Source organism: Microtus oregoni, unplaced genomic scaffold (assembly GCF_018167655.1).
Source record: "Microtus oregoni isolate MIOR12 unplaced genomic scaffold, Mior012 000002F_ref0000024, whole genome shotgun sequence".
Lineage (NCBI taxonomy): Eukaryota > Metazoa > Chordata > Mammalia > Rodentia > Cricetidae > Microtus > Microtus oregoni.
Window position 1 is genome coordinate 86781379 of NW_024543061.1, and position 12648 is coordinate 86794026.

General features: G+C 49.5%; 1 protein-coding gene across 2 annotated transcripts in view; it reads left to right on the top strand.

Moving 5' to 3' along the window:
- The first annotated feature begins 33 nt into the window (after positions 1–33).
- The window catches only part of Mrps35 (mitochondrial ribosomal protein S35), a 35234-nt gene continuing 22619 nt past the window's right edge, over positions 34–12648 (top strand). The window contains exons 1-4 of one of the 2 annotated variants that reach the window (XM_041637430.1): positions 34–166; positions 3579–3616; positions 6630–6797; positions 9356–9416. In XM_041637430.1, the coding sequence (XP_041493364.1) occupies positions 70–166; positions 3579–3616; positions 6630–6797; positions 9356–9416 (364 nt within the window). In that variant the 5' untranslated portion in view covers positions 34–69. The remainder of the gene's footprint in view (positions 167–3578; positions 3617–6629; positions 6798–9355; positions 9417–12648) is intronic. The other variant, XM_041637431.1, reaches the window with a different exon arrangement.

Sequence of the window (12648 nt, forward strand, 5' to 3'; positions counted from 1 at the left end):
ACGTCTACGCACTTCCGGTTCCGCCCTCTCCGGGCGGCGCGCTTCCGCTCCGGTTCGCCCTTCTCCACCATGGCGGTAGCGGCGCTGCAGCTGAGGTTGATCCTGTGTCCGGGGGCGCGCGGCCTGCGCTCCTTCTCCTCAGCCGTCAGGCCCGCAGCCGGTCCGCGTGAGTGCGAGTGCGCCGCTGCGGGCTGGGGGGCGGGCAGGGCCCCCAGTGGGGTGAGAGGCCGTGCAGACGAGGGGCTGTGAGCACAGGGGGCCACCGGGCAGGCTCACCCCGCGGCGGATGCCTGCAGCTCCCCTTCCCCAGCTCCCTCTCCTGCAGGGCCTGCCCGCGGCCTCTTCCTTCCGCTCTTGCTCTCCTCTCATGACAAACCTCGTCTTCCTCTTACTCGCAGAAAATCCGTCCACACGTGGTTGCTGGATAAATTATAGATCCCTTCACACGCCCTAGTGGCGCGTCGTTGTCTTCCGGTGTGTCCTAGGCGGAGTTGCGGAGCCTGGCGGGCTGGTGCAGTTCACAGCCAGCGTGCACACGCGCAGACAGTTACAGTAGAGTGTATTGTCGTGGAGAGTGTGGAGAATGACGTGCTGTTGAAGAAGTGGCTAACCAGGCAGGGGAAGACAGGGAGGGGAGACCTCAAAAAACCAGACGCTTGAACAGTCTTGAAGATTTGAGCGAGAGCAATGATCAAGGACAGCCAACCCGACCCGCTGTGTGGTCAGCGGACCAGCGGCAGCCGTCAAAATTAGAGCGATGGTCTGAACTTTAGGGCTCGCAGACATTGGGTTTTGATAGAAGTCGTTAGAACGGACATAAGATTTCTGCTTGTAAAAGGTCGCTGGCAGCAGTGTGGCGAACCCACTGCAGCAGGGGAAGGCTGCAAGACCAGTTTGGAGGCCGTTGCTATTCCAAGTGAGGTGATGGTGACCCTGCAGAAGGTGACTTGGTTTGTAGGATGTGTGTTTGACGGCAAAGCCAAGAGGACTTATTGGTGGGTTTGATGTGAGCCTTGAGGGTATGTCTCAAGGAAGCCTGGCAGGTCCTTTCCTGAGCTATGGGATGAGTGGCAGTCCCGTTTACAGGGACTGGAAAGGAGGAAAGCAGGGCCTTGCCGCCTGCCTTGTCGGTGAAGCACATTAAATATCTTGGCCCTCTTTTCCGTTGTCCTTTCTTCTGTGTTGGCCACACTGAGTTTGTTTCCACATTCTCTGCTATCTCTTCCTAGCTGGGAAGCTACTCTATGCAGCACAGGGTCAGACAAACAGGGGCATTTGGTGCTGTGCAGATGTGTCCAGGCGCTGAGTGAGCATTATTCCTGCTTCTCAGTAGTAAGTGTGAGGCTGCGGGTGTCCCCAATCTGCATCACTGACAAGGGACAGTGCTCATTCCTTTGTGGAGACAGTCTGAATATGAATAGTGCCATAGAAGGGCCCTAGAGTGCCCATCATAGCAGTGACTAAGGGTTACGCCATCAAGTTCCTGCTTTCTTTAGTGTTCTTCCACAGCTTGTTACCCTTCTGACCAAGGGGTAGTTCTTCAGAATACCTTGGAGTCTCATAGTTCCATCATTGCAAGAGGAATTCTCTGAGAAATTCAAGCAAGCACATTCCACGTGCCCCAAGTCCACTGCAGGATCGTGGGCTGTGCCCAGTCAGAACTCTGGTTGCAAGGATCTGGGGTTGCTAGAATCCCTCCATCGCCTTGCCCTGGTTTGGAGTTTTTCTGCATGAAAACATCCGACAAGCCATAGATTCTCAGCAAGGAGAAGGAAATGTACAATCGATGCCTATAGTCTAGTTAAGGGGCAAGTGCTGCCTGAAAAGTTTATTTCTCTAAAACCCAAAGAATGAAATGTTGCGAAGCTGTAAAACTAAGGACTCCTTCCTGAATCCGTTCTGATGCAGGGCCATGCTAATCTCTGCATGGATCCAGCCTTGCTGTCTGGGCTGCTGAAGCATCCACCGCTGGCCTTAGACTTCTTGCCCGCCTGCTTTCATGGCTGCCTCCCTCTAGCCCTCAGCCTTAGCTTCAAGTTTGTGTCCTCTGGAGTTATTGCCCACTTTATTATTAGTGTTCTCAGAGAGAACCTGTGCAGTGGGCGCATGGGTGTGGGATATTGCTGTGACGGGCTTGACCGTGTTTTGGGGAGGATTGGGAAGGACTTGGGAACTTTGGGTTAGAAGAGCCGTGGAGCATTCAGAGCTCAGTGGTCTGTGAGGTTAGAGCCTTGAAGATAAGAATGTTGAGAGCAGGGCTGGAGAGATGGCTCAGCGATTAAGAGCATTGCCTGCTCTTCCAAAGGTCCTGAGTTCAATTCCCAGCAACCACATGGTGGCTCACAACCATCTGTAATGAGGTCTGGTGCCCTCTTCTGGCCTTCAGGCATACACACAGAAAGAATATTGTATACATAATAAATAAATAAATAAATATTAAAAAAAAAAGAATGTTGAGAGCAGTGTAGAAGATGGAGCCCTGGCTTGTGGAATTGCAGAGGAAGCAAAGACTCTACTGGGCTGTTTGTGTCAAGAATCTGTGGTGTCTGGTCAGCTCCCCCCAGAACGCTGGACAGTGGTGGCGCTCACCTGCACTCCTTTCATCCCAGCACTTGGGGGTCAGAGGCCGGGGATCTCTGTGAGATCGAGAACCTGGCCTACATACAGATACCAGGACAGCCAGGACTGTTGCACAGAGAAAGCCTGTCTCAAAAAAAACCACAAAAACAAACAAACCAAAAAAACCAAACCAAACCAACAACCAAGAGTCCAGAACAACTAAAGTTAAAACCTTTGTTTCACTGATATCAGCACTGAATCGGTGCTGATAATTAGCTGGAGCTGAGAACGAGCCTGGCATCGTTGAGGTGAAATCTGGGGAGTTTTTCAAGAGTCAGCACACAGAGGTGTTCCAGAGGTGACCAAGGTTGTACCTCCCCCTGGCAGCCCCGCCTGGTAATGGTGGTGCTGATTTTGAAGGCATGAAGAGGCCTTGAAAAGCAGATGAAGCTTGGTGCTGTGGGAGCCATGAGAGGCGACTGAAGGTGCAGCTGCAGTAGCCGTGAAAGCCCCAGGATTGAAGGGGCTGTGGAGAAAACTCCTCGAGGCTTGGCCCCATGAAGGTAGCTCAGAAGAGGCGTGGGTGAACGCAGCTGACTTTCACAGAAGACCCTAACATTTGGAGATCCGGTTGATAGCCACCAAGAGAAGTGGCAGGTGTGTGTAGAACCGGCCCTGAGCTGAGCAGATATCTGTGCGGGCTGTAGAGGGCAGAGCCAGAGAAGTGACCCAAGTGCCCTTGGAGGAGTCCAGCTCGTGAGTGAACCCCATATAATTGAACATCGAGTTTATATTTTTGGAGATTAGTTTTTCTTTGTCAGGTTGTGACTGTGCCCTGGTTCTTCCCTCTAGAACTAAGAATGTGCTTGCTTTTGCCATGGAATTTCTTTGTTTCCGCTTTCCATTTTGAACGTGAAGAAAGTAGGTTGTCATTCCATTGTTCGTGAATGCCTTAAGTTGCGTTAGAACTGCAGCCAGTGGTTTTGAACAATGCTACATTACGAATTTTTGTCTTTTAGGTCCGGCATCCAGAAATGAAAGGTCAATGAAAAGAAAGGTACACATGTATTTACTTGTCTCTGTATTGATTTCTGAGTCCTAAAGAGAGGCCGAGGGTGCTGCCAGAGGAGGCTTCTCGGGGCTCCGGGGCAGCCATAGTCTGTTAGTAGTTAGAGTAAGAACACAGCAGCCTTATCTACCATAGTCTGTTAGTAGTTAGAGTAAGAACACAGCAGCAGCCTTATCTACCATAGTCTGTTAGTAGTTGGTGTAAGAACGCAGCAGCCTTAGCTACCATAGTCTGTTAGTAGTTAGAGTAAGAACACAGCAGCCTTATCTACCATAGTCTGTTAGTAGTTGGTGTAAGAACACAGCAGCCTTAGCTACCATAGTCTGTTAGTAGTTAGAGTAAGAACACAGCAGCCTTAGCTAACATAGCCTGTTAGTAGTTGGTGTAAGAACGCAGCAGTCTTAGCTACCATAGTCTGTTAGTAGTTAGTGTAAGAACACAGCAGCTTTAGGGGTAGACAGGTGTGAGGTGTGACCCAGAGTACAGACCGGTGACACCTTCAGCAGTCAGCCATCCCCCATCAGTTCCTCTCTGGACATCTTCAGGAGTTAAGGTCAGCTGACGAGCATAGAGTCAGAGGCCCAAGCATCGGTCATTTTGAGCAGTAGTTTTCAGAGAAAAGTTTCCCACTCTGGGACATGGACCACACTGCTGCTGGTGTGTAGATTCGCACTAATAAATTAGAAAAATATTTACTTTTTTGTTTTGGGTGGTTGTGAGCCACCTGATGTGGGTGCTGGGGACAGAATTTGGATGCTTTGCACAAACAGTAAATGCTCTCAACCACTGAGTCGTGCCCTGCCTTTAACCCCAAGCCCTCCTTTTTGCGCAGAGGCTTTCCCTTTCCATGTACACTTTTGCGTGCATACAAGTATGTTAATGTGACTAAGCTTTCAAGTCACTGTCTCGGGTTTGGAGACATCATGTATTTTTAAATCTATTTAACTTTGAAATTTATCTCAAAGTGCTTCCTCTATTGTGAGTGTTGTGCACATGTGAAGGTCAGAGGAGAGCTCTCGAAGTCAGTTTTCTCTGCTGTGTGGGTCCCAGGGTTTGAACTCAGGCTGTCGGGCTTGGAGGCAGCACTTTTACTTGCTGAGCCATCTCTGGCCCCTAAATATTTACACTCGCTTATCTCCCTTATTCCCGAGCCCCCCCCCACCCTTCTGTACTGTTCCCTCCCCACCCCACCCTCCTGTACTGTTCCCTCCCCACCCCACCCTCCTGTACTGTTCCCTCCCCACTGCCCACCCTCCTGGACTGTTCCCTCCCCACCTCACCTCAACCTCCTGTACTGTCCCCTCCCCCACTGCCCACCCTCCTGGACTGTTCCCTCCCCACTGCCCACCCTCCTGTACTGTTCCCTCCCCACCCCACCCTCCTGGACTGTCCCCTCCCCCACTGCCCACCCTCCTGGACTGTTCCCTCCCCACTGCCCACCCTCCTGTACTGTTCCCTTCCCACCCCACCCTCTTGTACTATTCCCTTCCCACCCCACCCTCCTGTACTGTCCCCTCCCCACCCCACCCTCCTGTACTGTTCCCTCCCCACCCCACCCTCCTGTACTGTTCCCTCCCCACTGCCCACCCTCCTGGACTGTTCCCTCCCCACCTCACCTCAACCTCCTGTACTGTCCCCTCCCCCACTGCCCACCCTCCTGGACTGTTCCCTCCCCACTGCCCACCCTCCTGTACTGTTCCCTCCCCACCCCACCCTCCTGGACTGTCCCCTCCCCCACTCCCCACCCTCCTGGACTGTTCCCTCCCCACTGCCCACCCTCCTGTACTGTTCCCTTCCCACCCCACCCTCTTGTACTATTCCCTTCCCACCCCACCCTCCTGTACTGTTCCCTCCCCACCCCACCCTCCTGTACTGTTCCCTCCCCACTGCCCACCCTCCTGTACTGTTTCCTCCCCACCCCACCCTCTTGTACTATTCCCTTCCCACCCCACCCTCCTGTACTGTCCCCTCCCCCACTGCCCCACCCTCCTGTACTTTCCCCCCACCCTCTTGTACTGTTCCCTCCCCCACTGCCCCACCCTCCTATACTCTTCCCTCCCCACCCCCACCCTCTGTACGACATGTCCCCTCCCCACTGCCCCACCCACCCGTACTATTTCCTCCTCTTTTTGAGGCGTGGTCTCCTGTAGCCTTTAACTTGTTTTGTAAGAAGTATGACCTAGAACTTTTTCTAGAAAATGTTTAAATATCTATTTTGTGTGTATGAGCATTTAGCTCGTATGTATATATTTGTACCATCTGTGCCTGGTATCCAAGGAGGCAATAGGAGGGTGTCAGATGGAACTGGAGTTACAGACAGTTATGAGCCACCATGTGGGTGCTGGGAACTGAACCTGGGTCTTCTGCAAAAGCAGGCAGTGCTTCTAACTACTGAACCATCTCTCCAGCCCCTGGCCTAGAGCTTCTGAGCACTGCTTACGGGAATGGAGCACCATACCTAGTTGCTACGGTTCCGCCCAGCTTCGTGCATCTAAGCAACACTACCCACTGAGCCACATCCCAGCCCTGTCTCCAAGTTCTTAACATCCTCTTGTGTTGACTTATGTCATTGAGGTTTTTATAAACTTCATAAATATGTTTCATAAACTACATAAATAGATTGTTTAATTCTTGTGAAGGAAATGTGATCTAAAGGGGAGCTTGTCATAATTTGAAGCAGCTGAGCAGAGATATTTATGCTGAATTAGTGTCTTTTACTTAACAGATCTGTTGGGAATCCATCCATTCATTTGTTGTGTGTGTGTTGTGTGGGTGTGGGTGCTGCAGATGCAGGCTGGAGTTTGGAGGACAGCTCTGTCGAGTTGGTTCTTTTTCCACCTTGGAGTCCCAGGGTCAAATTCAGGTGTGCACAGCCTTTCTCAGTTTCTCTCAGTCCTGAAAATCAGGTTTTGCAACTTTTCTGTATCTTAGCTATAGCTTTTGTCTTAAAATTGAAGAATATGTTTATATTGTAAAATTTAAAGTATTTTCTGTTCCTTAGGCGCTGCCTCCGAGGACAGAGAAGATGGACGTTGACCAGGACTGGCCCAGTGTCTACCCGGTTGCGGCGCCATTTAAACCCTCTGCTGTTCCTCTGCCTGTCCGAATGGGGTATCCAGTCAAGAAGGGTGTGCCCTTGGCAAAGGAGGGAAATCTAGAGCTGTTAAAGGTAAGGAGCTGGTTCAGGGCCCAGACAGCTCTTCGGTGGGCTGTACCACCAAAACCCGCTCCCAAATAACCACACAGAGACGTATTATAAATGTTCAGTCAATAGCTTAGGCTTGTTACAAACCAGCTGTTTCAACTTAAATTAACCGTATTTCTTATCTACGCCCTACCACGGCTGTGTTCAGTACAACCCATTCATTTTCACTTCCTCTGTATCTGGCTGGCGACTCCGCCCTCCTTCTTCCCAGTGTTCTCTCAGTCTGCCTCTCCCGCCTGACCTCTTTGTGTCCAGCTGTTGGACAGTTGGCTCCATTAAACCAGTGAGAGTAAACCATCTTCACAGTGTACAAAGGACTCTTCTAGTCCTGGTGGGTGCTCATCCCCGCCCCACCTTCGTGTTAGGGCCCAGTAGAGAGCGGCTCATCGTGTTTCAGATCTTATTCGGGCAGGGATGGGTGCTGTTCCTGTAAAGAAGACTCCAGGGGTCGCGGGCATCTGATAAATTAGATCAGTCCTCTGGCTTCCCTGTGGCCTTGCTGTTGTGTCCTTCAGGTGGAACCAAGGAGGACAGAATAACCTGATGTTGAGAACTAGCATGCAGATTGCACACTGATGATTGTTGTGAGGGAAGTCACAGCCAGAGTGGCCTCACACTTACTGTGTCTGCTCCTCCTGTTTCCACACCCGTGTGCTAGAGTTCTAACACTTTGATAAAGAGGAGGGGACAGGACAGGAAGGACACGGGGGAGACTTGCCCAGGAGAGCATTTCCAGCAGACAGGAGACAGACGGGCCTTCAGATGGAGGGAACTTGGTGCAGGCAGAGGGCTGTCACATCTCTGTCGGTGCTGACATCTGTTCCTGAGCTGGATCACCGAGCATGCTCACTGCCTCATCTGCACCAGCTGCGTTTCTTTGGTGATCCTAGGATTCACATGTTTCAAAAATAAGAGAACATGTGGCACGTGCCTTTAATCCCAGCACTCGGGAGGCAGAGGCAGGCGGATCTCTGTGAGCTCGATACCAGCCTGGTCTACAGAGCTAGTTCCAGGACAGGCTCCAAAGCTACAGAGAAACGTTGTCTCAAAAAAAAAAAAAAAACTGCCCATTCCATAATCCTAGCATGTAGTTCTTTTTTCCCCCTGGATTTTAAGGAAATATATTCTAATCAACATTCAAAATTCAAGTTTTTAGAGTAACTTTCTGCTTTTTAACTTTTTTTTTTTCTCAAATAAGTTTCCTTAAGATAAATTGCTTCTTACATGCCCAACATTATTATAAAACTTGTGCTGGTAGGGGCTGGAGAGCTGGACCAGCACTGAAGAGCACTGGCCGCTCCTCCACTCTTCCGGTTGTTATGATTCCACAGCCGTCTAACCCCAATCCCTGGGGTCAGCGCGTCCCGACAGACTCCAGCTCTAGGCATGCAGAGCGTACATACATACATGCACATGGTAACTCACAGCCATCTAACCCCAATCCCTGGGGTCAGCGCATCCCAACAGACTCCAGCTCTAGGCATGCAGGGCGTACATACATACGTGCAGGCAAACCCTCATACAGAAAAAAGAACATGAATAAGTCTTTTTAAAACAATAACACTTAGATTCAATTCAAGTTACGCTGGTAAGAACTACTTGTTTGAAAGGAATCAACTCTTTGACTTTCTGCTGTATTGTATCAGCACAAATGTGTTCCTGACTTCACTAGACTGGTCAGATAAGAGCTGGTGTGATGGCGCATGCTTGCAGTACCAGTGCTTTGGAGGCCGAGGCCGGAGGATCCGGAGTCCATAGCAAGTGTCAGGTTAGCCTGGGCTACAGGGACTCTCTCTCAAAAGCTTAGTTAATAAATACAATCATCTGTGTAGTTGAGACTTGCCGGCTTTGTTCATTCAGTTTATGAAGTGCCTATTGTGTGTAAGCAGAAATAATGTGCCAGGCTTCTTGGAGAATTGGGGATTGACAGATTGGTGTTACACGCTTTCAAAATTATTGTTGTTGTTGTTTTCTGGATTTATGAGACTGTCTTGTGCAGTCCGGGGTGCCCTTGCCTTCACAGTCTCCCCGAGTGCTGGAATTGCTAGTGTGAGCTAACACACCCTGAGTGCCTTTGGTTTATAGTGGAGTAGCACATGAACGCTGTAGATGCATGGCATAAAGAATGCTATGGCAGTGTTTATGTTTTAACATGACTGCTGTCTTGTAAGACATGTAAAATGAAAGATGAGCGCCATCTGATTCTGGTGTATCGGAAATAAACCACACAGAGTCTCGGGGCTTGGACTGATGCTGCGGAAGAGCTGTCCCCTTTTATTTATGTGATTTACTGGTTTTGGTTCAGGCTATAGGAATATGATCCTTCTCGTGCGTTTATGACATGGCAGGCGTGGTGATGCATGATTGTAGCCCAGCTGCTCTGGAAGCTTGAGTAGGAAGGTCACTAGAGCCTGGGAGTTTGAGAATATATCTAGGAAGTATGTTGATACTACAGCTCACGAAAAGGGGGTGGCTGGGGGAGATTTGACTGTAACTTATTCTTTAAAACCTCTCTGTTTTAGATCCCAAATTTCCTGCATCTGACTCCTGTGGCGATTAGGAGGCACTGTGCAGCTCTAAAAGGTATGCTTTTCTCTGGGAGCCTGGGGCTGATTTCACATGCAGAAAGACTTGAGTCTAATGAGACGTAGCCTTCCGCTCTGAGTCACTGTCTCTTTCCTTTCCCTTTTGTTTTGTTGAGAGTTTTGTTTTTCTTTACTAGATAGCCCAGGGTGGCCTGGATATTGCTATGTAGCCCAAGCTAGCGTGAGATATATTCCCACCAAATGCTGTAATATGGTAGTACTCCCGGAGTGCTCCACCCTCCTGCTTCTCTCTCCATTAACATCAGTTTGTAAATAGTTTAAGATGTTCAGTGTATTAGCAGCAGTTCGTGTTTGTTACCATTATGTGTGTATTGCATGTGGGTGTTTTACCTGCCTGCATATGTGTCTGCCCTGTGCATGCATGCCTAGTGCCGGAAAAGGGTGTCAGGTCCCCTGGAACTGGAGTTAAACGTGGTTGTCAGCCATTGAGTCCTGGGACTCAAACCTAGGTCCCTGTCTGGAAGAGCAGCTCTTAACTGCAGAGCCACCTCGCAGCCCTTGTATAAATAATTACTGCTGAGCACTGTAAACTCATCAGAAACAAACAGAGGTTGAAACTAAGGCTTGGCTATGCACACTGTATTTACTCACCAGAAGGCAGTCTGTGTTACCCTAGTTCCGTTTTATATTTAAAAATAAACACCATCAAGAATATTTAATAGATGTGCAATAGCAGAAGCAGATTGTAGGCTGATTTGTCTTTAGGCTACCAGCTCACAAATAGTGATATGAGACTTATTAATTATGAAAGCGCAGCCTTAGCTTAGGCTTGTTCCTAACTAGTTCTTATAACTTAAATTAACCCGTATCTTTTAACCTGTGTTCTTTTATGTGACTTGGTTACCTTTACTCTGTCCTACCCATCCTGCTTCTTCCACATCTGGCTGGCGACTCCACCTTTCTTCTTCCCAGCGCTCTGTCTGCCCAAAGTCCTGCCTGTCTCTCCTGCCTCGCTATTGGCTGTTCAGCTGCTTAGTACACCAATCACAAGCCATTCGTCTTCATCCAGTGTAAACTACCCACAACAGCAGTTGGCCGGTGTGAGCACACAGTTGCTCCTCTCGCTGTGCTGTTGTCTGTGTGTCCTGCCCTCTCCACTGGAGTGGGGTCATGTCTGTACAGCTGCACTTGATCGTAAGAAGCCACAGTGATTCTTTCCTGAAATACTGTCCTTCAGGCCAGTACATTTATCCACAAGCTGAATTGCTGCATTTTCCATATTGTTGGTCATCCTACATATGGTTCATTCCATAAAGTGAATGAGTTCAGATGTGAAAGTATGAAATTCCCGTCCATGCATGCAGTATATTTTTATTGTATCCACCTTCATCCCATCCTAATAAAACCTCCCACTCCTAAGTTCATGGGTGTGGGGCCATCCGTGGCAGCAGGGGTTGACCTGCTTGGAGTAAGCAAGTCTGAATCTCCCTCTCCAAGAAGACATTGGCCATCATTGGCTCCTCATGTGGGGACGGGGACTCAGAGCCCCTCCCCACTCTGTTGACTGGAGTGCTCGTGTGTCGACAGCCACAGCTGCGGTTCCTCCGCCCTCTCTGAAGCGACAGTCCCTAAGCCTTGGGGCAGGGTAAGAAGATTTCCCAGTGGTTGTTGAGCCTTTCAGACACTTAGCCAGTTGTGAAATTAGAACTAGCCACTGTCTCCTGCACTGTCCCCTAGTTTGATGTGGTCCCAGAGCTGCCCTAATCTGTTGTATAGAGACGTGAATTTAGAGGACAGTTTCGTGCCATGTCCGTGAGCCAGATAATAGTATGTTCACCCCTGGGGCCTGCGTGCTCCCCACTTGTGGACTCTCAGCCACGTTTCCCGTATTGGGTGTGTGCCTCCTGTGGGGGGGCTTATATCCAGTCCATAAGTGGCTGGTGACCTCATGATGTGTGTGTCACTGTCACACACATGGGCGTATCTTGACATATGATTTGTTATTGTAGCCTGTAGTTCATAGCTCTGTGAAACCGCTAATGATTTTTACCCTGGCAGCTTGCGGAGCCACTTCCGGGACTGTTAGCTAGCCAGTGGGAAGGAAGCCTCGGTCAGTACCAGCTCACTACTCTCTTCAGCAGTAGGGTCTCCCTGTGAAGTTCTGATGGATACTGTTCCCGAGGTCCCCAGGACACCCCACGACCCTAAGCTGGCTTCCCCCCAGCACTGGACTAGATCCACCTGCTGTGATTCTTGCTTGTAGGTGGGTTCAATTGCTGTTGAGGTAGAGAAAGCACTTGTGTGGACTGGACAGATACCTGAGACTCGGGCTTAAGAGTGTAGGATGAGCTGAGTAGCCAAACTGCTGGAGGGTCAGCAGTGGGACCCCACACTGTGGTTATCCTTGAGTTGTTTGTCTGTCTGTCTGTCTATCTATCTATCTATCTATCTACCTACCTACCTATCATCTGTCTACCTACCTACCTACCTACATACATATCTATCTACCTACCTATCATCTGTCTATCTACCTACCTACCTACCTACCTACCTATCTATCTACATACATATCTATCTATCTACATACATATCTATCTATCTACCTATCTTCTGTCTACCTACCTACCTACCTGAGGCAGGATCTTGCTGTGTAGCCCAGGTTGATCTGAAACATGCTGTATAGAAAACTGTCCTCCACCTTGCAGTGATCTTCCTGCCTCTGCCTCATGATTCAGACTTGACCTGGTTAATTGTTAACACTGACAACTTAAAAGTGATTGGTACATGTGGCTAATCAAATAGTTGAAGCCTCCTGCTATTCTATTCCTGCCTCTCATCCCAGAAAAATCTCTTAGTTATCACTTAGTTCTTGTAACCCCTTCCAGAAAACCGAGTTTCTTTGTTCTTGCAGTGTGTGCTTTGTGTGCTGTGCCTGCGTGTGAAGAACAGTGGTGAATGCAGGAACACGGCCACTGCAGCTCCAGAGCTGCTGGCTTGGAGCAGCGTCTGTTGCTCCCTGGACGTTGGCGTGTCTGTCATCCACCTGCATTGTGGCCTTCTCCTTCCCACGTGGATTAGTAGGACTTTTTGTTTTGTTTTTCACGATAGGGTTTCTCTGTAGCTTTGGAGCCTGTCCTGGAACTAGCTCTTGTAGACCAGGCTGGCCTCGAACTCACAGAGATCCGCCTGCCTCTGCCTCCTGAGTGCTGGGATTAAAGGCATGCATCCCCACTGCCCAGTGAATTATTTCTACTTTTCTTGTAGTATGA